General features: G+C 30.2%; 1 protein-coding gene across 1 annotated transcript in view; it reads left to right on the top strand.

The window, feature by feature from the left end:
• Positions 1-26,226, top strand: part of LOC135952142 (estradiol 17-beta-dehydrogenase 11) — a 58,978-nt gene extending 32,752 nt beyond the window's left edge. The window contains exons 2-8 of the mRNA XM_065501946.1: positions 10,592-10,745; positions 10,814-10,938; positions 20,624-20,734; positions 20,923-21,048; positions 21,200-21,321; positions 24,669-24,785; positions 24,855-26,226. Of these exons, the coding sequence (XP_065358018.1) occupies positions 10,592-10,745; positions 10,814-10,938; positions 20,624-20,734; positions 20,923-21,048; positions 21,200-21,321; positions 24,669-24,785; positions 24,855-25,104 (1,005 nt within the window). The 3' untranslated portion in view covers positions 25,105-26,226. The remainder of the gene's footprint in view (positions 1-10,591; positions 10,746-10,813; positions 10,939-20,623; positions 20,735-20,922; positions 21,049-21,199; positions 21,322-24,668; positions 24,786-24,854) is intronic.

Genomic DNA, 26,226 nt, shown 5'->3' with positions numbered 1-26,226 from the left:
TTTACGACGGCTATTTGAAACTATTTTTTTAAATGTTTCATGTGAACTTTTATTTTTACGTTGAAAAATAAAAATAAATAAAGTTTTTTCTATTTGTATTTCTCTATGACTTAAACATTTAGAATCATAGAGAAAACACATAGAGCGGAAACTCTACTGTCAAAGACCTAACTCAGTTGTCAAAAACCTAAGTGGTGAGAATGTATTTGTAAAAAAAACTATGTGAAAACAAAAACAACACTCGTATGTGTAACTTTTTTGAGTAATTTTTTTGTTTGAGTTTTTTTCGAGTTTCCGCTCTATGTCCTCTATGTTTAGAATAATTGACACATTTCTCAGCTGTTCATTTGATTGATTTGTCTAGGAGGTTTTCAATGAAAATATATTTTTTTTTAACAAAAATATTGCCCAATTCACAACCGTTGTTGTATCAATGTATGGTGTATAATTTTCATGTAGACTTCTATTTTTGAACATCAATCATTAATTCTAATAATGCAATTGAAACCAACATGATCTAATGCGTGTGGTTTCACTTTGCCTTGTTTTTAAAAGCTTGTATTTTTCATAACAAGTTTTATTAAATTGTTTTAAGGTTTTATTTATCGGTTATTTATGGCTAGCTCTTCTAAACAAATAGTTACAATTTTTTTAAGAATTTAATTTAGCTATAACATAAATGTACATAAAAAGCTCAAAATTAAGTAAGAAAATAACAATCTCTCTTCAATAAGCCTCTCCTCCTACCGGCTTTTGTTTGTTTTTTCTAGCAAAGAGCTCTCCCAGAAATATATTGTTTTTTGTTTGAATACCACTAAAGCTTTTTTGTAATTGAAACTTGAGAGTGTGAGTGTCTCTATCTAACTATTTATGAGAGTGTAGTTCATGTAATTCATGTTATATCTAATAAATTTTATAAATTTAAACATAGAAAATCGTGCTTATAATACTTTGCACGATGCAGTTTGTTTTTTCTTTTGATTTTTTATTTTTTTTGTTGGAAGAAGGTCAGTAAAGTGGTTTAACAACAAACCGACGATTTGGTTGGCTGTTTGTTTGATTGTTTGCTAGTTGGTGTTCAAGTGCTTTTTCCGAGCCTGATGATAGTGCAATGGTTATTGATAATGCCTCTTTAATTTTAAAGCAAACATACAAAAACACACACAAAGTATGTATTAGCAAAAGCAAAATCAACATGCAACATTCATTTTTAACTTCTTGTGGAAGTTGTAACATTAGCTGTCTTGTTTTTTTTTTTATTTTTTTATTTTCTGTTGTATTTTATGTTTTCAATTTAGACTTGCATTTGAAAATTTAAATTGCATCATTTTAGTTGGCATATGAATGTTGTTTTAGTATATTTTTTTCTATCTTCTTTTGTTTTATTAAATTATCTAATTTTTGAGTTTGTTTAGCTGAGAAAATATTCAAAAACATATTTGTTAAAGACAATAATGAAGAGTCGTGTTGTTTTAAAGATTTTATGGAAATTAAGGAAATATGTTGGTTTGATAACAAACATTTAAATAGCAAGTTCGTGTCTTAAGACTTTTGTTTTAGTGATGGAGAAATAAAAGATAATGGTGAGTGAGACTTTAAGTTTAAAGCCATTAAATACAAAACGAAGAATTTATTGCGACATTTTTGCATTTATAGGTTAAGGAAGTTTCAGTGGACAAGGGTTCTGGTTCTGAGATTTAAACCGTTCGACTTCTATTGAAAGTTTATACCAAAAACAATTTGTGCAACTTAAGAACGTGCAATTTACTAAATGAATGAGTGGCTTTGAAACTGGTCATCAAAGTTGAAACAAGTGTAATTTGAAAGTGGTAATAAATTTGTATCTTCAAAAATACTAGTCCGATTGCAAAATAATGTACAAACGAATTGTACAAGAGGACAAGAGCTTTTAGAAAATAAAGCTTGTGACCACCCTGTTTTAGAAAACAATCTGAGATACAGGGTGTCAAAGTCAACCATTTCTGGTTTGAAAAACTTTGTAAAGCTCGCAATTTGACACATATGGACAGATTTCAAATGAATTTTACTTTATTATAACTTTATTTATCTATGATATCTTTTATACTCTAAAACTTATTCAATAGATGAGTGTCTATGTAGATAATCACCTTTGTTGAGACATGCATAATGTGAGGTCGAGCGAAAAAAAGTATTAATAATTCTATATCTTCTAAACTTCTGATCCGATTGAAAAATAATGTTTAAGCAAATTATAGAGCAGGACATAAGCTTGCTGAAAATGAAATTTGTGATCACACTTTTACAACACAATGTAAGATAAAGGGTGTCAAAATCAACCATCCCTGGTTTGGAAAACTTTGTACAGCTCTAAACTTATAAAAATATGGACAGATTTTAATGAATTCTACTTTTTATTGTAAAGTGAATTCCATTTATTTTATAATTAAAAATTTAATTAAATTTCAATTCTGAAATTTTCGTTTTTCACCTTGATTTTATTTAGTTTTTCTCTAATATCGTCGGTAAACTTTGATCAAAAATTATTCCAAAAATACTCTCTTATTTGCAATAATCTTAGAGATAAAGTTTTTTTGCAGGAACTTAAACCGCTTAGTCTTGAAAAATTATCAAGATTTTGAAATGAGTATGAAAAATGACAAAAATACAAAAAATATTTAATAGAGAAATTTTGATGAGAGCCATCTTCAGCAATTAATATAACGACAAGTTCAAATCATTATAGACATGCACCCTACTTCAGGTAATGGTCGAAATAAGTGATATTTATTTAACAAAATTCCATGTTTTTCATTAAAAATAGAAAAACTCTCAACCAAGTTTTCAAAATTTCTTTACAAGTTATAATAAACATATATATTGGATCCGATCTGCTATGTAATTGTTACCCTCCCGTCCAAAACTGCAGCTAAATTTTTTTTTTTTAATTTTCAGTAAACATTTTTTCAATTGTACAAAAATTATACAAGATTTTTTATTTTTAGAATTATTTTCTCCATGATTCACTAAAAACATAACAAACCTTTTTAAATTTTAAAAATTATTAGAATAACTTAAACGATAATTTTGGTATGAGCTTTCAAAATCAAAAAAATATATTTGGGGTATTCACACGGTCTGCTATTAGTAAAAAAAGGATTATTTTATGACAAAATAATAAACATAGTTCTAATAGTCTTATTATCATAATATATTAGAACATTATGACAATATGACGAAATAGTAGACCCCAATTGTGTTTATGACTTAAAAATGCGAGATTTTTAAAAAATTTTAGCTTTTATTTTGAAACATTTGTACAATATAAAATTTATTCAAAGTATTGGTCATTGTTAGCTATGACCTTTTCCCATCTTTCTGGACACATATGGATTCTGAGCCAAAAGAACTGCTCATATTTTGAGGCCAAGAACGAATCAGATTTCCACAGAAAATAGTATTTTAGAGAAAGCATTCTGCATCGATCGAAACAAATAGTAGTTTGAGAGACAAAACTTTCCAACCCCTTCATTGTAAATACTTTTTAACAGCTATTGCAACAGGTGCCCAATGTTATCATGATGGAATATTACGGTTTCATATCTGGTCGCATATTCTGGGCATTTTTCGGCAAATGCTCGCTTCAAATAAATGAGTAGCGATCGATACAGGTTCCGTGTGATAGTCGGCCTAAATTTCAGCAGCTCATAATAGATAGGACCCTTTAGCTCCAACCAAATACAGATCATTACCTTAGAACCATCGAAATTTGGCTTTGGTGTCGATACGGCTTGTTGGCCGAACTTCACACACGATCTCTTACGCTTCGGGTTATTTTAATGGAATCATTTTTCATCGCATGAAATGAAAAGCGTTCATGGTGCAGAAATGAAAAGCGTCCATTTCGGACATTCAAAATCATCTTTCAAGGTGTCTCGGCTTTAATTCGTATGTTACCCAATTTCCCTGCTTTTAGATGAATTCTGTGCTTGCAAATGTTTTGAAATTGCTGATTGAGTAGCTTTCAATGATTTTGCAAGCTCTTGTTGAGTTTTAAAAAAATCTTGGATTTTCGGTCTTCAAACATTTTTGGCTGGCCTGGGTGATCTTTGTCTTTCGTGTAAAAATTATCACTTCTGAACCGCACAAACCATCTCTCTCACATTGAAACCGATGGAACACATTCTCCATAAGAATCGGTGAGCAATTATTGTGCTTCAACGGAACTTTTTTTCAAATTAAAGAAGTAAAACAAAACTTCCTGCATATGACGCTTTGTTGGCACAATATTCGACATTTTCTAAGCAAAAACAAACTCTGTTGTTTACACTATAATGTTCAATAACAGAGTGAACGTTTCTCCCTGTTTTGCCCAAAGTCATGCAATCTTTTTTATGGGCCCCCAAATATTTGGGGCCCCGATGTCATTTTTACAAAAAAGTGATAATTTTCTCAGGCTCATATCTTGCAATCAGTTCGGAATTTTGATTTACTCCCTGAGGTATTCCTTGTCACAAGGAACAAGGAATTGTGAACATATAAAATCAAAAAACGTCATCTTCAAGATCAAAATCGAAAAAAAATTAAAATAATCGATATTTTTACCTTTTTCCCCTTTTCAGCTCCATAGGTAGCAAACCATTCAAAATTCAAGGAAATAATCAACTACAAAAATGTTCCAAAGATCTCAATAAATAACTTTCTAGAATATATGAACTTCCTAGGAATGATTCTTAATACCGTTTAGGTAGGTCAATATAAGTTAGTAAGAAAAAACTAAAGGAATTTAAGATTTTTGCGATTTTGATCTTGAATATGTTGTTTTTTGATTTTATATGTTCACAATTTCCGTTCTTTATGACAAGGTCTACAAGTTTGCTTCAGAGAATAAATCAAAATTCCGTACTGTTTGCAAGATATGAGCCTGAGAAAATGATAACTTTTTAGCAAAAATGACACCGAGGACCCAAATCTTTGGGGACCCATAAAAAAAGTGCATGACTTTGTGCCAAACTGGGAGACACGGATCTTTTTCATGGTCTTTTAACTTTTTTTGGTGTCCGTATATGGTTCGTGTTGCACAGTGTTTGTTATATAAATGAAATGACGTTTGTTATATAAAGTTGTTCGATATCTGTTTTTGTTCTTTTGCGATCAAAAAATTTCAAAATATTTATTGCTTCTATTCAAATAATAACATTCTAAATTTTAATACATATTTATTATATTTTCTACCAGAAAATATTAAAGTTTTACTTATTTACGTCATATGTTTTTAAGAAACGATCTTAAGTTGTTTGTTTAAATTAATATGAATTAGATATTAGAGCCCTTCATCTTTAGAAATATTTCTGTTTACCACCATTAATTATTCTTTATTTTTATTTCAATATTAACATGTCTGGAATTTTCGAAAACAAATGAATAATTCATCAATATGATTAAAAAAAACATTCGCCATTAAACATATTTAAATGCTTTAGGGCATAAACAAAATTTAAAATTTATTTCTTAATTTTAAAGATTTTATAAGCATATTTTAGAATAAATGTGCTTTACAACAGCAGATACAATATTTTAGATCAATGTTTAAAATAGGTTTTGGAAAAAAAACAATTATTTTTAACAAAACTCACTCCCCATTAAGCCCTTAATGATATCCATTTAAATTTTTATTCCATCATTATTTCCTTTAATAAATTTAACAACAATTTTGTTTATCAACTGTTTTGATATCGATTTAAAAGCAATTATTTAAACCTTAACATGAATTTAAATTAACCAAAACTACTTACACCTATTTTTAATGATAATTTTTATGGGACAATTTTTATAAACATAAATAAATATGTATATAAATTCTTATTAAATTTAAATTACCCTTGCACTTGCATTAAAAACGATGATACGATATGCTAACACATATTTAAACAAGCACTAAAAATTTAATAAACTTCCTATAAAAATAAAACTGAAAAACTTCAAATCTATGCCAACAATCTCCAGGTTCAGCTGTCAGTGCGCTGATTTTGAAAAGAAAAATTATTAAGACACAAGTAAGTCTAGCTGCCTGGTTGCTTGGTTTTTGCTTTCATCTGCTCTTTTTCAAAATAAAAGACAGTCAAAAGCAAACAGGTTGTAATAAAATATAAACAAACATTTTCAGGGTCAAGTTTTTTTTTACAATTTTTTTATTGCCATCCAAAATAAATTTGCTCTTATTTAAAAAATTATGTAAATGAGTTAATAAAATAAAAAAGTGGTAAAGTAAAGCTTGTGTTTTCTTTTTCTTTTACGATTTATTTACTTGGTTTTTGTCTGGGTTGTTTTCCAATTGTCTTGAATAATTTATTGCCAGCAATATGTTTTGCCGTAAATAATTGTGGAATTTAGTTGAGCTATGAAGAGTGAAGGACAATTATGTCAATGTGTCATTTAGCTTTTGACAAAATAATATATATATTTTGAGAGTATTTTGGACTAGATTGACATAAAATGTCAATTTAAAATTAGGGGTGATTTACATTTTATTGTAATTTGATTGGCTTACATAATTGCTTATCGGTCACAAAAAAAAACTTGGACAGAAAAGTGGATTTACTGTAAATGCTTGAATTTTTTTAAGACAATAAAAATTACAAATACTTAAGAAAACAAAGAAACATATTTTGAACAGCAGCGGCGAGGCGATGCTTCGGAAGAAGAAAACGTGAAGGATGAAGAAAATAACAATTTTTAAGAAAATAAGGTTTAAGAATTTGAAGTTTTTTTCATTTAATGCTGAATCCACATTTTAATAGCATTTTTTATATAATTATCCTTAGACCGGGAAGTAGATTCGACTAAAATAATTTTCAGGAAACAAAACTTGCTATTTGTACAAAAGTTAATTGCAAAACTCTTTTCATGCAGTGCATAGTTCCAAAACTCGCACCTGGTAACTTAAAATAAGAAGCTGTCATTATATTTTTATTCCGACTATATAATTAAATTTTATTTGAAAATTTCAATCAACAATTTGTTCTGCACTTTCCAACGTTATGGAGAGTATGGTTAACTAACATCTTGTGAAATATTTAGAATTCAACAATCTACTAAGCGACAGGCAGTATGGAATTGGTAGAGGATTCTCTACGGGAGACTTAGCCTTCCTATGGGAAAAATGTTGTCGTTCCATTCACCTTGTTGGCGAAAGTAAAGTGATTGGTCTAGATATTTCCAAATCATTCGATAGAGTGTAGCATGGTGCTCTTTTGTCAAAACTTATTGCTTTTGGTGTCGGTAATAACTTCTCTCGATTTATAATGAGCTGTCTAAGACATTGCAGTTGTTATAGATGGGATCTCATTAAATAAATTCTATTCTAAATTATATTCTTACAGTTATAGACCTAGACTGTAGGAGATTGAGGCAATTAGGCAAAATATGAAAGATTCCTTAATCGGGTTCTTGTGACATGAATAGCACATATCTCAAATACTCCGTCATGGACAGCTAAATGAGAAAATTATTTAAATGTTGGTACAATAGAACTACAATGTTATTTCTAGGAGCTGCTACTGAAAAAGTGGAAGTTGTTTAAGATTTATTAAAGTATTTGGATATTTTGTCTATATTCTCGTCTATATTGTCATCTATTTTCTAGTCTATAGTCTAGTCAATAGTCTTGTCTAAAGTTTCGTCAATAGTTTCATCTATAGTCTCGTTTACAATCTCGTCTATAGTCTCATCTATAGCCTTGTCTATATTCCCGTCTATAGTCTCGTATATAGTTTCATCTAAAGTTTCGTATATGATCTCGTCTACAGTCTCTCTATAGTCTCGTCTATAGTCTCCTCTATATTATCAAAGTCTCTTCTATATTATCGTCTAAAGTTTTCATCTTTAGTCTCGTATATAGCCTCGTCAATGGTCTCGTCTATGGTCTAGTCTATGGTTTCGTCTAAAGTCTCTTCTTAGATGAGACTTGAGACGATAATATAGACGAGACAATACATCAGACTTTAGACGAGCCTATAGACGTGACTTTAGATAAAAATATAGGGGAGACTATAGAAGAGACTTTAGACGAAACCATAGATTAGACCATAGACGAGACCATAGACGAGGCTACAGACGAGACTTTAGACGATAATATAAAAGAGACTTTAGATAATATAGATGAGACTATAGAGAGACTATCTCGTCTATAGTCTCGCCTATATTTTCATCTAAAGTCTCGTCTATATTATCGTCTCAAGACTCTTATATAATCTCGTCTATATTCTCGCCTATATTATCGTCTAAAGTCTCGTCTGTAGCCTCGTCTATGGTCTAGTCTATGGTTTCGTCTAAAGTCTCTTCTATAATCTCATAGTCTCGCCAATATTTTCATCTAAAATCTCATCTATAGTCTCATCTATAGTCTCGTCTATAGTCTCGTCTATAGTCTCGTCTATAGTCTCGTCTATAGTCTCGTCTATAGTCTCGTCTATAGTCTCGTCTATAGTCTCGTCTATAGTCTCGTCTATAGTCTCGTCTATAGTCTCGTCTATAGTCTCGTCTATAGTCTCGTCTATAGTCTCGTCTATAGTCTCGTCTATAGTCTCGTCTATAGTCTCATCTATAGTCTCGTCTATAGTCTCGTCTATAGTCTCGTCTATAGTCTCGTCTATAGTCTCGTCTATAGTCTCGTCTATAGTCTCGTCTATAGTCTCTTCTATAATCTCATAGTCTCGCCAATATTTTCATCTAAAATCTCATCTATAGTCTCGTCTATAGTCTCGTCTATAGTCTCGTCTATAGTCTCGTCTATAGTCTCGTCAATAGTCTCGTCTATAGTCTCGTCTATAGTCTCGTCTATAGTCTCGTCTATAGTCTCGTCTATAGTCTCGTCTATAGTCTCGTCTATAGTCTCGTCTATAGTCTCGTCTATAGTCTCGTCTATAGTCTCGTCTATAGTCTCGTCTATAGTCTCGTCTATAGTCTCGTCTATAGTCTCGTCTATAGTCTCGTCTATAGTCTCGTCTATAGTCTCGTCTATAGTCTCGTCTAAAGTCTCGTCTATAGTCTCGTCTCAAGTCTCTTCTTTAATCTCGTCAATATTCTCGCCTATATTATCGTCTAAAGTCTCGTCTATAGTCTCGTCTATATTATCGTCAAAAGTCCCATCTATAGTCTCGTCTATAGTCTCGTCTATAGCCTCGTCTATAGTTTCGTCTGTATTCTCGTCTATAGTCTCATCTATATTATCGTCTAAAGTACCATCTATAGTCTCGTCTATAGTCTCGTCTATAGCCTCGTCTATGGCCTCGTCTATGGTCTCGTCTAAAGTCTCTTCAAGAATCTCGTCAATATTCTAGCCTATATTTTCATCTAAAGTCTCGTCTATACTCTCGCCTATATTTTCATCTAAAGTCTCGTCTATAGTCTCGTCTATAGTCTCGTCTATAGTCTCGTCTCGTCCATAATCTCGTCTATAGTTCCGTCTATATTATCTAAAGTCTCGTCTATATTATCCTCTAAAGTCTCATCTATAGTCTCGTCTATACTTTCATCTAAAGTCTCGTCTGTGTTCTCGTCTATAATCTCGTCTGTAGTCTCGTCCATAATCTCGTCTCTAGTATCGCATATAGTTTAGTTTATATTATCTATAGTCTCGCCTATATTATCGTCTAAAGTCTCGTCTAGTTTTGGCCAGGAGAATACAATGTGATGTCCGCCGTTCTAAAGAAATTTTTCAAATGTCGAAAGAAGCATCCAAGTGTCTCGGCTTTCTGAAACCGTGTAGGAATTACTTCACTCCATCTGATCTCCTCACTATTTACACCACCTATATCCAAGCGAAAATGGAATACACCTCCCATGTATGGACTGGTGCTTTTAAGTCTATTTTGGAGCTTCTCGACCGCGTACAGGAGCGGGCGAAGGTGATATCGATTGATTCACTGGAGCACCGAGGAAATGTGGGCTGTGTTTCACTGTTCTATCGGTACTACAAAGCAATGTGTTCTGATGAAATTAGGGAACTTGTTCCTGATACGCACAAAGTTTTACGTAATACACGTTTTTCAGAACACATCCCCTTGTGGTTGATTGGCCAGTGGACCGCACAACACATTACAGGGAAAATTCGCTCATTTTCAATGCAGGAAAGTTCAAATCGAATGTCCATAGACACTACTCCCTCTTTCCTCCTTCCCTCAACCTATTTGATTTGTATATAAAAATGGTGTAGCATGTCTAGCATTAAACCTCACTTCTTTAAACATCCTATACTGAAAGCAACTTTTTCAATACGCCCACTTTAAAATAAAACAAACGCAAGATCATTAAATGTGGTTTTAAAATATTTATTTATTCTTGTATTAATGTTTTGTTTCAAAAAAAATATTTCAAAGTAGTAGCTTAATTTGAACATTTCATTACTAAAAAGTTGTTTAAATTAATTGCAAGTACTCGATTATTTATTTGTTTACTTAAAGATTTTGTCGTCTAAACAAAAAACCCGAATTTTTGTCATTAATTTATACAATTATCTTTAATAAATGAATTCATTAATTAAATTTAATTGACTGTTTAAAAAAACAATATTTTATATTAAAAAAAATCTTTCTTTTTTATTTCATTACAGGACTTGTATTATTTAGCATTTGGCTATCCCGAAAAGGAGTTGGGCGGCGATATTGCCTTAATAACAGGAGGAGGCAGTGGTTTGGGTAGACTTTTGTCCATGCGTTTGGGTAAAATGGGCACCAAAGTGATAATCTGGGATATAAATAAACAAGGTATTTAGACAATATTGTTAAACTCTCAAGTAAAGTTATTTAAATATATTATTAAATCTACAAAACAGGCATCAATGAAACCGTTAAAATGGTGGAAGAATGTGGTGGCTACTGCAAAGGTTATGTTGTAGATATTTCCAAAAAAGAAGAAGTCTATCGGGCAGCGGAAGTTATCAGACATGAAGTTGGTGATGTAAGTATTGCTATTATTATTACTATTATCTTTTTTTTTAAATAGTTTCTTAGGAAACCTTTTTTATGAGTTCAAAATTGTTACATGTTACACTCGACTTGTTGTTATGATTATTAAATTTTTGGTTATATTGTTCATTTAATTACCTGTGTGTACTTCAAAACTTAAATAACAAAATGCCACAATTTATAAAGAAAAATTCAAATAAAAAAAAAAATAATAATAATAAACATATTTAATGTATGTTTATTATCATTCACAAGAAAACATGAAAACCATGTTAGCATGAAAAATGTCAAAATCACCATGATATGTAGATTTCTACAAAAAAAATAAACTTTAACTTTAAAAACTATGTACCTATTTAATAAGCACGCAATTAATAATACTGGCAGGCCTATCCTACTGATATTTATTTAAAAAAAAATGTTTATAATTTATAATGAATTTGGTTTTCCGGTTTCAAAATAACATTAAACCTTAACAACCTTGACCTATAACTTTCTTTTTAGTTTCTTTATACTAAACCATGTTAAATTGTAGATGGTTCTTTTAAAACACGCAGTCTCTTGTCATCATGTTTTATCTGGCAAAACAATTTAAAATTGATCTTCTTTTTCAAGTCACTGAGAGATTAAATCTTTGGTGTTTATTTCTTATCAGCTCGTTTATGTTGCACTATTAATTAAATTTAAAAAACTTGTAAGAGTTTAATCGTATTTTTGCATCTGCATCCTTTAGTATTTAACAAATGTTAAAATCTCATTAGCTGAAAAACAAAAGTGTTAAGACACAAACTTGTTAATGGAAATAATTTAACCCTTAAAGGAACTGCAATGTTTCAACAGCAATATGCAATTGAAAAAAGTGTGGCAGATTGAGAAATAAATGGTTGTAAAAGAAGAAGTGTTGTCGAGTTTAAGCTGGTGCGGCCAGGGGTCCCCAAAGTGGGACACCCCGGATATGTTAAATTTTTAAAACGATCCTATTTCTTCGTCTGTGTTCCGATTTAAAACAATTACATATATATGGGGGATTTCTTGTCTTGTGAACAAACTTTTGAAATCAATGTCTTCCGATCGGGATGAAATTTGCTCCAAGGTTAGTTCTATTGGATAGACACAATTTTTCAACAAGATCGGTGAAGAACTCTCTGAGTTAGAGGGGTTTTTTTTCTCATCCATATAACTTATTACCTATTGTTCTTACCAAAATAGTTTAGATATTTCTTCAATATTTTTTAATAAATTTAAAAAAAAAAATAAAAAAAATTTTAAATTTTTTTTCCGAAATCAAAAACATTTTTGACTTTTTTTTCAAAATGGGCCCTTTTTTTAGAATCTACTCATGAAGCACACCATAATTTTTTAATAAATTTTAAAAAAATATAAAAATTTGTTTTTTCAAAATCAGAAACTTTTTTTCAAAATGGTCCCTTTTTTTAGAATCTACTCATAAGCACTACAAAAAACATAGGAGATATTAGCATTTGAAAATTAAATTTTCAACATTTTTACCCATCCTAATCTAGTGTTTAGACAACAGCGGGTACAAATATATCCCGGTAAACAGCAAATGTATATTCAAACAAAAAAATAATTGTTTAAAAATCGTAGCCGAATCCAAAGTTATATGCATTTGAATATTAATTACTTCACTCCATCTGATATCCCCACTATTTACACAACCTATTCCCGAGCGAAAATGGAATACAGCTCCCATTTATGGACTGGTGCTTCTAAGTCTATTTTGGAGCTTCTCGACAGAGTACAGGAGAAGGCGAATGTGATTATTGGTGACTGTAGGGTATCCAACTCTATTGATACGCTGGAGCACCGAGCTGTGGGCTGCGTTTCTCTGTTCTATCGGTACTACAATGTAATGTGGTCTGATGAAATTAGGGAACTTGTTGACCGACCCCAAAGTTATATGCATTTGAATTTAAAAATTTTGAAAAAAAAAAAAATTCTCTAGTTTTTGGGAAAAACGTACTTTTTTTCCTCTTTAAGTTATCCAAAAAATTTCTTACAAGATTTACTCAAAATTTATACTTTTTGAATAGAAAACTTTACATTAAATATTTTAAATGAAAACATATTTGAAAATTGTTGACACCGAGGGGACCAGGTCCATCCAAGAAACTTTTATTTTGTATGTAAAATTCAATTTTAGGTCAAAAATTCTCAAATTGCATAGTCGTTATCAAAATATAGTAACCCATTTTGGATGGCCAAATATGTTTTTAATTATTTTGTAAAGGGTTCCAATAACTCCGCCTCTGGTATGGATATTATAGTTACAAAACTAAAAAATACCATTTTTGGGATTTATCAACACTTTTATGGGAATTGCGAGATTTTTGATTAAAATATTCAAAATTTGTATTTATTTTTCCTTTTTCAATAGAAAAATCTATATGATTGTAAAATTTCATTAAAAAATATTCATAAATAAAAATTTAATTTCAATTTGAAAAATTTTCATCTTTGCAAAAACGCAATAAAAAGCATTTTTTTTGTCATATTTTTCAAAAAAGTATTCCAAAAAGTACTTTTTTTCTTTTTAAGTTATCCAAAAAATTTCTTAGAAGATGAACTAGAAACTTATACTTTTTGAATAGCTAAACTTTATATTAAATATTTTAAATGAAAACGAATTTGAAAATTGTTGATACAAAAAAAATTTCTTTTTTATTTTTCCATTTTCAATAGAAAAATCTGTATAATTGTAAAATTTCATTAAAAAATATTCATAAATAAAAATTTAATTTCAATTTGAAAAATGTTTATCTTTGCAAAAACTCAATAAAAAGCATTTTTTTGTCATATTTTTCAAAAAAGTTTCCACGCATTTTTTAATTGTCAAAAGTTTTATAAATTTTTGAAAACTAGACAAAATTCCCTATCCCTTGATATATGTCCACCTTAGGATTTTTACGTTTTTAAATTCTCTTTTGAAACAGCATTCGTGTCCACACAGTGAAGTTTTGCTTTTCAGTTTTTAACATTTCTGTACAGAACGAATAAGTGGATGACATACTCAACAAACTCCCCTTTCATCAACAAACTCAAATGTTTTGCAGCAAATGTTTCACATTATGGATGGGGACTAACTCAAGATAATTTTTGAGTTAAAACATGTATTTTGACATATTCCTCATTTGCTGCAACAACGTCATAATTCAAAAAAAAAGTCGTTTCGAGAAAAACTTAGACTGTTTTATGACATTTTACTATTTCTTATATAAATTTTCAAGAAGTCATGAGATTTCTGAAATAAAACCTGATTTAAATAGTAGATACTAATATCTTTCTAATCTGTATTTAATCCATATTTTTACTTGTCAAATAAAACTGATAAAACTATATGAAAGACTAAAGAACGGCGCATATTTTGTATTACTCAGTTAAAAACACCCGGATTTTGAGTTATGACGTTGTTGCAGCAAATGCGTGATATGTATATCCTACTCGCATCCCACTAAGGGACCAAAAAGCTCTTAAAGGAATAGCTTTCTTTTGAGCAAAAAAAAAATGAAAAAAAAAGCCAAAAAAGTTTTTGGTTTTGCCAAAAAAATAATCAAAAATTGTATATCTTGGTCATCCCACTAAGCGACCAAAGACCTCTTAAAGTAATAGACCTAAGCTTTCTTTTGAGCAAAAAAAGTGCCAATTTAAAAAAAAAAATTGTATGTCTTAAGTTACAAAACATTTATTTTGATAAATATCCCACTCGGATCCCACTAAGAGACCAAAATCGTATTCAAGGAAAAGATCTAAGATTTATTTTGAGAAAAAAAATGAGCCCATTTTGAAAAAAGTCAAAAAGTTTTTTTTTATTTTATTATGTCCCATTTTTTTATTCTTTTCTAACCTAGAGATCAAATTACAAATGTTTATTATATTAGAATGGATCAATAAGTATCATTAAAATAAATAAAAGGTAAAAATCTTTATCATAAGACATTTAGTTGTAGAAATCAATTTAGGAGGAAACTATGTTAATACGAAAATTAGAGAGAATATGTTAGATATCCAATTATGTTATCAACCATATCCAACATATGTAATTTTCACGCTTTTAAAATGCGAATTTCCAAAACCTTAAAATTATGTGTCTTATAATTATTTTTAGTGCTTAAATTGTTGGGTGTTAAACCTGACCAAATTAATTTTCATGATAAAAGTTCAAGATTAATTATTTTTCTGGATAAACAATACATTTTGAACTTCTCTAGAGCCTTTCTTTATATCCAGTTCCAGGATTTTTCTCAATCATTAGGTCCTTATTGAATTTTGTGAGCACTTGGGTGTGAAACTCAAAGACGTATTAAATCTCTCATATTTCTGAAGAACACTTTGATCAAGCATTTTATTGAAACAATTTGGTATTGCCTTTTTTATCAGCTCACAACGTAATTTTTATTAAAAGTACTGGTATTTTATAAAATCAATTCCCTGAATTGTTAGCAAATAAACAATGTAAAGAACTTTATAAATGCCTGAATTGCAATTGAATATAAAAATCAATAAAATATTTAATCAATATGCCCATTAATACAAACCTACCTACAATTTGTTTAACTCTAAGCAATATTTACTATTCACATGACATTTATCACAAATATTTTGCAACTAAATAAACTAGTACTTAGCATTTAAAAATTTCTTGAAATAAAACTTTTAAAAATTGTTTCAAATATTTATTTAACACAAAAAAACAAACATATTAAAAAGGCTAAATAAAGTAGTCAATGACCACAGCAATATTGTTTATTATTTTGTAAATTTAACTTGTTAATTTCATTAACAACAACTATTAACACACATATAGTAGCAATAGCAAACAACAAAAAGTACTAAAAAAAGTATACAACTTGCAACATGTTTCAAGTGTACAACAAGCCAAACATATGAAATTGCAAAATTTATAAAATTAAAAAAACAAATCCAAATGCGAAATAGTTAAAGTTGTTTGTATATTATTAAATTTTTAAGTAAGGTTTATTAAATATAAGACAAAAAGTATGTATTTAATAAGTTAAAATTTTCAAATTGTTGCATGTCACGAGTTGATGACATATAGAGGAGGCACTTAAAAAGAGATCATCGCCTCAAGTGCAGGCATGTAAGTGGTTGCTTGAAAACATGACACTCATTTTAAAATCATACATAGTTTTTAATTATACCCTATCGTAGGCATTTGAAGAGAATAAAGGTGGTAGGCAACACAATACTAATGAGAAAGGGTTAATTCTTTGAATTTTCTACTAATTTGATATTAGAGTTGACCTTATGTTGTACTTTTTTGGATTTCTAGACACCCAATGTTCAAAAACTGTTCTGCGTCATCTAACAACCAAATACTGAAAATGTTTGCAAATTCTTATAATGTTTAGAGGATGCACATTTTATTTTAAGTTTCAATATTTAAAAAAATTAATTTTGAAAAATATTCCATTTTTCTCATTTAAATTTAGTATTGCAACTTGGACCTAAAAACTCAAAACTTTAAATATAATGTGTAACCTCTTTATACTTCCCCTTTTTGATAAAATTTTCAGCATTTTTAGATGGTTTCTAGATGACGGAGAGCATCGGGAATGCAAAAAGTGCAAAAAAGGGGCAACCCTAATGTTCAAATCAAGAAATATGTACTTAAAAGTCGCAGAAGGGCAATGTCAACTATTGTTGCTATTAACAATCTGTTGATTCTGTTGAGCTAAAATTTGTTTAAAAACGAACACTTGTAAATGTAGTACTTTGTAATGCAGGTTTTTTGTATGTTTAGAAGAAAAAGTCAGCATAGAAGAGAAATTTACAATAACAAATAAACTCTTGTTAATGTAATACTTTACGGCCCTATGCTCCTTATAGGAACAACAGGAATTAATATATAATGTAATACTTTATATACCATGTCTTTTTGTACACGCAGGAGTAAAATTGAAAATAGAGGTGAACTTTAGAATAAAAAACATACTCTTGTAAATATACAACTTTTTATAACAGTTTTTTTTTGTAGGCACAGGAGTAAAAGTCAATATAGAGGTGAAATTTACAAAAGGAAATGAACTCTTGTAAATGTACTACTTAGTATTGTAACTACATAAGGATGGTACCTTAGTAAGACTTTTCAAGATAATTTAATTCTAAAAATCCTTTTAGTAGAGTACATTTAAATTCGCTATAACCTTTAATAATTATTTTGTTAAATTTCTACAATTGCAGTTAATTTATTTCATTTACTTGCAAGTTGAGCAGTTATACTTGAATTAAGTTTACCTTCTAATTTCTTAGACACGTTTATGAATAATGTATTAACGCTCAGTAGTGGAGGATGAAAATAATGGCATATGTTTAGAAATTAACATTAATAAGTGTTTAAGTAATTAAGTAATTAAATAAAAACATTTTTAATAACTGAATTTCGATATAGCCCTAAGGATTTATAATGATATATGCTTTTGTCATCTATATTGTAGTGATATTGGGTGTTTGACTTACAAATACGGGATTTTTTTAAATTTTCAGCTTTTATTTTGAAACATTTGAACAATAAAAATTTTTTCAATGTATTGGCCATTGTTACATATGACATTTTCCCATCTTTCTGGCAACATATGGATTCCCAAAGACAAAGTGTTCAGCATCGATCGAAAAAAATATTAGTCGGACTGGATACGGTCTGCAATATAAAGCGGGTTAGGGTAACTTCCCAACCACTTCATTTTAAATACTTTTTAGCAGGAATTGCAATATGTGGTCGAGCTTTGTTATGATGGCTGTATATTCTGGGCGATTTTCGGCCAATGCTCGCTTCAAACCAATCAGCTAATTGTCTGGTGAAATTTCAGCTCCCACCAAATACAGAGCACATTCCCTCAGCTCCATGGATATTTGGCTTTGGTGTCGATTTGGCAGGTTGACCGGGCTTCACATACGATCTCTTACGTCTGCGGTTATTTTAATGGATCCAGTTTTCATCGCAAGATATGATTCGGTGCAAAAATGATTTTCTTTTATAGCGTTCAGTCATCATTTCAGACATGCAAAATTGGCTTTCAAGGTCTCTCGGTTTCAATTCGCATGGTACCCAATTTTTCTGCTTTTGGATGAATCCTGCTGCTCCCAAACATTTTAAAATTGATGCTTGAGTAGCTGCCAATGATTTTGCAAGCTCATAATGCCTCCAATTCTTGGTCTTCTAACTTTTTTGGACGATCGTTGTCTTCCGTGTTAAAATCACCACTTCTGAACCGAAAAAAATCTCTCGCACTTTGAAGCCGATGACACACATTCACCATAAGCTTTGATGAGCAATCAGCGGTACTTTTTTATAATTAAAGATGTAAAGCAAAACTTCCCGCAACTACCCAAATTTTTAATTTTTGAAGCAAAAAAAAAAACTTTGTTGTTTACACTATAATGTTCAAAAACTAAGTGGGAATGTACCCTTCAAAATGAAATATAAGATTTTAAAAACAAAAACCGTGTTCAAAAGAGATGCCAGTTTTAAGTCATAAATATTCAGGATCATCTATGTCTGATTTCCTGATTCTAGTTTAATTATTACAGAAAATTTAAAAGAAGAATGAACAAATCACCCTTTAATACCATTAAGACATTTATTTTTGTCTATATTCAGAAGCATATCAGCAAAATATTATGTATATAAGATAAATAATTTAATATATTAAAAGAGTACTAAATGAAAAAGTACCAATTTTTCTTTTCCATCTCAATTTAGCTAAATTTTGGCAAACATTTTTTTGACAAAGATATGTCTCAAACGACTCATAGCGCTTAAGAATAAAATATGTTTTAAAAAAGTGCCAATCTGTTTACCCGGATTGAGCAAATATAAAACTTCGCAATCGAGTTTTTTTCCTTTTTACCCCTTTCCGTACTTTTTTCTCCCCATTGCACTATGGTCGAAAAACCCCAAGTAGCGGCAAAAACTATTTCCCGACAAGCTAGACACTCCATAAGGAAATTACGAAAGTCCTGTCAATTTTTTCGTGGGGCTCCCATATGAACTTACCTTTTGCAAAAAAAATTTACATAGCATTAAACCCTAGTTTCCCACGAACAACTGGGAAACTCTATTAAAGGTTGTTATCCACGGGAGTTCTACTCCACTAAAGACAATAACACTATTCACAATTTCACAAAAAAGATGACCCAGTAAAAACATCAATATAAGTTCTAAATACAAACATTTACGAAATATCTTTACAACAGTTAAAAATACACACCTCGATTAATAGATTCCATATTCAAAGATTTATTTTATTAAAAGAATATTTATTTAATAAAATTATACTGCTTCACAATTAACAAAATGAATTAGAATATATTTATTTATTATCAGCATTTTATGCCTAATTATGGGTTGTCAACTATCATTATTTGTATCTATTTTTTCTTTCCAATATGTTGGCAATAGAACGTGATAATCGACTTTTTGTCGCAAAATTTGGAAATTCTGCCATAGCGCATTGATATGATACAAATTTTACTCAAATAATTTTCAGTATCTTAGTGAGAATTCATAATCAATTTATAGAAAACACATTTAATGAAGAAAGTACCAAAAGTATATACAATTTTTAAAAGTTCCAAAAAGTACCAAATTTATATTTGGTATTTTTATATAAGTAATGAATACGATTTAAAATGTACATATGTAAATGTTAATTGTTTTCAAAGAGGGGACCTAAAAAGTGCCTTAATATAATTTTTACCCGCTAAAGGGTTGGAATTTCAAAAAAGTACCACGCACCTGTCTGCTTATTTTTTAAGTAGATGTGTATTTTTGTCGAATTTCCAAAAATCCCTTCTTATTGAATCTATGTGGGAAGATAGGAACACAAAGTGCAAATTGTGTGTCCTTAGGTGAATCAGCCAGTCACACAGTAACGTTACTCTTTTCTATATAAAGTCTATACATATAAGAAGAATGAGAGTAAATAATGAAGATTGACACACAATTACTTTATGCCAGCAACAGATGTCAATATTCTTTCTAATATTTAAACATAAAAGTCACTATTGTTTAAATACAAATTGCAAAATATGACAGGTTGTATTTGTTTATATTTTTGAATAACTTTGTGAATAACTACATTAAAATATAAGATTTAAATCAAAACTGCATGCAAACAAAAATCGTGGGGTTGCATTCATTTTAATATATTTCCATGCTGAGCAGCAGTATCTCAACATTAATCAAAACCCCCAAAATAATGTAGCCATACAATTTGGTGGCATGAAAATGTTGCAACATTCTAAAAAACCAAACAACTTCTGGTACTCCAAAATCGACATAAACTTTTTGGCCACAAATTCTTGTGTTTTTTTATTAAGCAATTCAATTAACAAGTTTGTAGTTTTAAATCTTTCAATTATTTGCAACAAATTTTTTTATTTAGCCAAAAAATAGACACAAAATTTAAACAAAAATGCCCCTAAAACATCAATCAAGGTGTTAGATTTCAACATTATTATTATTACCATTAGTGTGGTGTGTTTTATGTTTAAACAAAAATATTCTTATATTATGGAATAAATCATGAACATTTTGTAATATGTATTTTTAAAATTTTATTTATTTATTTGTTTGTTAATAAACCTAGAAGCTAATAGAAACGGTTCTTGTTTTTTTTGTATTTTATTTTCAACAGGTTTCATTGCTGATCAATAATGCTGGTGTTGTGTCGGGTCTACATTTACTTGATACCCCTGATCATTTAATTGAACGTTCGTTCAATGTAAATGTAATGGCACACTTTTGGGTAAGTTTTCAAAATTCAACATTATTTGTTCACTAAGTAGCTAAATGTTAGTTGAAAACATTTAAACATGCTCTAACGAACTTTTTAGTATTTTGCAATACATATCATAGCAAATTCTAGTTAACCTTGCTTGCGTATTTATTTCTATTTAATTTTTTTTTTGTTTGTTTTTTTACATCACTTTTCAGACTACCAAAGCTTTTCTACCCAAAATGATTGAGAACGATCGTGGTCATATTGCCACCATTGCTTCATTAGCTGGTCATGTAGGCATTACCAAATTGGTCGACTATTGTGCCAGTAAATTTGCAGCTGTAAGTAAAACTGTGGTTTCTGTTTTAAATATTTATCTGTTTAAGAATTTTGTTTAGAGATTTTGCAATCACTTGATTTTACATGTTTTTTTTTCTACCATTTTGTTATTAATTTATTGTTTTTTCTCTATCTCTCTTTCTCTATTTAAAGGTGGGCTTCGATGAAGCTTTACGTTTAGAACTTGAAGTCCTTGGTCATACAAATATCCAAACAACCTGTGTGTGTCCATTCTTTATACAACAGACTGGCATGTTTGATGATGTTAATGCACGGTAATTAATTTATGAAATATTGTTTTTTATAATTTGTATAGATAAATATTAAATTAATGACTTGATGATCAAACAAGTTCATTTAGAATAAGCTAAACGTATTATATTCGTCTGGGCAGAATGTTAAGCATCTCACATTTTAGTAGAAAAATCATTTATTTTTCATCAAAATCATTTATTTGTGAAATAGAGTATTTTTATAACCTCATCCATACATAAAACGTCTTTCAAGGGAGACATCCAAACTTTGACAGTTGATAGAGGTCATATTGTTGAAGCTATATCTTTCGAATTGACTGTCATTAATTCAGTTTATTTTGCCAAATCACCATGTGCTCAATAACATGAGTGTTCAATAACATGTAAATAATAAAATTGTTTTATGAAAATGAGTTTTCTGATAGCGCAACGTTCCACGCGCTTCTCAAATTTTACGTTAAGGCCAATTCCTGGACGAATGGGTACGTTAACATACAAAATTGTTGAATTTGGGACGATACCAATCCACATGGGATCCAAGAGCGTCCAATGCATCCCGAAAAAGTCAATGTTCGGTGTGAACATTGGTCTGGCATCGGTCCATATTTCATGAGAACAACGTTGGCCAAGCTATCACCGTCAACGGCGACCGCTATAGGTCGATGATTACTAACATCCTTTTGGCCTGAATTTAATGATATGAACACCATGTTACGAATTTCCCGGCTCTTAACTGAAAGAGTAGCACTGCTCCTGTCAAAATTTGAGCAACCTGAGTCAATTAGTTTGTGCTTGACAGCATTGATAGAAGACTATCTCGTGACTTGAGGAGAAACAAGCTTGATAAATACTATGGGAACTCTGCACCATCAATTTCAATGATAAAAAAGTGGTTTACTGAATTTCGTTGTGGTCGTACAAGCATGAAAGATGCCGAATGTTCTGGACATCCAGTCAAGGACTCTACATCCAAAACAATTGAAAAAATTCTCGATATGGTGTTGACCGATCGGAGATTGAAAGTCCGAGAGATAGGCATCTCACATGACCAAGTGGTTTCAATTTTGAATGATCACCTGGGTATGAAAAAGCTTTCCGTAAGATGGCTGTCGCGTTTGCTCACAATCGAGTGCATACATGTGCAGTTTCCATGGCAAAAATCCATGAAATGCTCCATATTCCGCCCTATTTGTCGGATTTAGCCCCAAATGACTATTTCCTTAAGAAATGTCTCTGCGGAAAGAGATTTGATTTGACAACGATGAAAAAAATAACTATTTTGATGACCTCAACAAATCTTATTTTTTGGAAAGGATAAAAAAAATTGGAGAAACGTTGAACAGCTCAAAGGAGACTATGTTGAACATAGGACATTGGGCATTCCGCATAATAGATTTGAGGACATTTTCATCTCACGTGGAGGTGATGTGAACTGATCATGCGATTTGACTTTTTCTTGTGGTTTTTTTTTTTAGCCAAATACCACAGCAGCCCTCAAAGCGAACATAATCCGCTCCAGTATATATAATTTTTCACCAAAATTTTTTTTCACTAAATTTTTAAAATTTAAAAAAAAAAAATTTCAAAAACAACTGGAAAAAAAATTAAATTTTGTTTACCTAAAAATATTTAAAATTTTTATTTTAAAGTATATTTCCGTGAAGGGTATATAAAATTCGGCACAGCCGAATATAGCTCTCTTACTTGTTTTAAATAAGCTCTTTTTTTTGCTTTGAGAAATTTACACTTTTTTGTAAAGTTAAACAGGATATTTTGTAGATTGACAATTTTTGTGATTTTATTTTACGCTAATGTTTGTGAAATTCCAATTGTTTTTAAAAAAAAGTGTGTACGACTTAAAACTGCGAAATTTTTTCAAAGGATTACCTTTTATTTTGAAACATTTGTACAATAGAAATGTATTTAAAGTATTGGCCATTGTTAGCTATGACATTTTCTCATCTTTCTTGCAACATATAAATTTGGAGCCAAAAGAACTGCTCATCTTTTGAGGCCAAGAACGAATCAAGCCAATAACGGATCACAGAAAGAGCGTTCTGCATCGATCGAAACAAAAAGTAGTCAGATGAGGCAAGGTCTGGTATAGAATGCGGATGAGACAAAACTTCCCAACCACTTCATTCTAAATAGTTTTTAACAGGTATTGCAACATGTGGCCTAGCGTTGTCATGATGGAAAATTACAGTGTTTTATCTGGCTATACATACATTCTTGGCATTTTTCGGTTAATTCTCGCTTCAAACGAATTAGTTGTGTTCGGTACAGACTCCCTGTGATGGTCTGGTCAGATTTCAGCTGCTCATAATAGATAGAACCCGTTTTGGTCTCACCAAATACAGAGCATTACTTTAGCGCCATGGATATTTGGCATTGGTGTCGATTCGGCTGGTTAATCGGATTTCAAATTCGGTTTTGAAGATCTCTCGGCATCAATTCGTATGGTAACCAATTTCTCTGCTTTTGGATGAATCTGCTGCAAACATTTTGAAATGGCTGTTTGAGTAGCTCCCAATGATTTTGCAAGCTTTTGTTGAGTTTGGCAACAATCTTCATGGAATAATGTCTCCAGTTCTTGGTCAGTCATTGTCTTCACCATTTCTGAACAGCACCAACCTTCTAGCACGATGAAATCGATGAAGCACAATCACCATAAGCTTCGGTGAGCAATAGGCGCACAGTGGCTCATTATCGTTTTTCATCGGCCAAAACTCTGTAACTTTTGAACCGATAGAGATATTTTAGAATTTTTTTTTGATGGACAGAAATCTTCTTAAATTTTTCTACAGTTTTAATTTCATTAAAATCGGTTTAGCAGTTGTTGAGAAATTTAATAGCATTAGTATGAAAATTCGGATTTTTTTTATTTTTTGCATCTGCTTTACTTATAAAAAAGTTGTAAGCAGATAAAAAACAAGCGAGGAAGTATGTTCGGCAAAGTTCGACCATATAATACCCTACACTATAACTTATTTTCGTGAATTATTTTCGGAAGAGGGCATTATATGGGAGCTATGACTAATTATGGACCTATCGCCATGAAATTAGGTCGTGTAATTTATGTCTATATGGAAGTTATTTTTTATTGAATTTTGTGTTTATACCAACATTTTTAAGAGATTTATGCTCGTTAAAGAGATTTTCGGAAGAGGGCATTATATGGAAACTATGACTAATTATGGACCGATCTATGATATCTATGATTATTCCGAATATCCTTAATAATACACTAAAATAAATAACAAGATTTAAACATTAAAAGACATATAATTTTACTGAAATGTTTTTTTAATTATCTGTTTCATTTATTAATTACTCATATACTTAAACATATTTTCTCTCCTTTACAGCTGGGTTCCCACTCTCAATGCCAATGAAGTAGCTGATCGTGTCATTAGTGCCATTCAAAAGAATCAAAAGATTGCCATTATTCCTGGTTACATTAAACTACTACTCTCCTTCAAATGGTAATTATATTAAAATTGTAAAACAAATCACAATTTACTTATAAATTATCTCTCTTTCCCTACTTAAAGGACCTTCCCCTGGGGCTGTATTGCTGGTCTCCTCAGACGTCTAGTGCCCGATGCTTCACCACATGGTTTAGCTCAGAAATCTCTGCTGAACTTTTACAAGAAATCTTCATTCTCTAAAGCTTCTCCTGGTCCTACTACACATACACCCCTTATAACAGACATTGGCACAAAATCGTTTAAGGAACCCTTAACCAAGGCGGGTTCATTGCTCATACAGCGTTCTCCTTCACTGGGCGAGCGTGTATTATAAATTAAATTGTATTGTACATAAAATACATACATAAGTACTTAGTAGTTTAGTCATTTGTAATACATACATATTTACTTTTATTTGTTTTTCTAGGTATTTAAGTACATACTTATATTTTAGGCTAGGAACACACCTAAGAGGTCTAGTTAATTAAGTTTTTTTTTCTATATTTTTTTTACGTGCTTTTAATTTATTAAATTGGCATATTTTTAATTAATTTTTATATGATTTGTTCTGAAATTTCTTTAAAATAGTTTAATTTTAGTTATTTTAGTTGTAGTTAGACAAAATTTATAAAGAAAATGTGTTTAAAGTTGGGAAGGAAGTATGAATATTAATTTTAAAGCAAAAATCGAATCATGTTTTAATAAAATTTTTTACATCTTTGCATTTTGTTAAACCAAATTATTGAAAGATCAAACCATTTTTCATTTCATTATAAAATTGCCCGACTTTGTGAAATTAAATATACTAAAACTGTGATCTTTTCCATTTTTCCCTACTTAACCACTTGAATTTTCATTTATTCTGTTATCTGTAGTTACTTCCTTCCTATATTTGTCTTTACACATTTCCTTGTATAATTTACAAATAAGTTTTGTTAGTGATATTAAAATAAAACATATACAAATAATTTTAATGAGTTAAAAAATCAGGGTTTTTTATAAACAAACAAAAAATTATGTTATATTACGTTTGTATGTATATTCTTTGGGTGTAAGTTGATATTAATATATCAAACATAATATTAGATATTAAATGGGCTATATAGTATAAACAAACCTTATACATCCTTAAACCAAAATCCTTTACCTCAAATCCTTTTATACCCAATCCTCATCCTCATTCCCACATCCTTATCCTTTAATCCTTTTTCCTATTGTTATTTACATTTTCCCTTAATCCTCATGCCATATATCCCTTACCATTTCCTCCCAAAACATTGCCTATTCCAAATCCTGAACCCAAATATCAACATTTACAAAATAAAAAAAAACATATTTAAAAACACTTAATACAAATATTTACTTAAATAATGTATTTTATATAAAGTCTTGTTTATTAAACAAATACTATAACAAATAAAAAAAAAACTTTATACAAAAAATTTAACTAAACAAA

The sequence above is a fragment of the Calliphora vicina genome, chromosome 2 (assembly GCF_958450345.1).
Source record: "Calliphora vicina chromosome 2, idCalVici1.1, whole genome shotgun sequence".
NCBI classification, from domain to species: domain Eukaryota; kingdom Metazoa; phylum Arthropoda; class Insecta; order Diptera; family Calliphoridae; genus Calliphora; species Calliphora vicina.
This window is presented reverse-complemented; position numbering and strand designations above follow the sequence as displayed.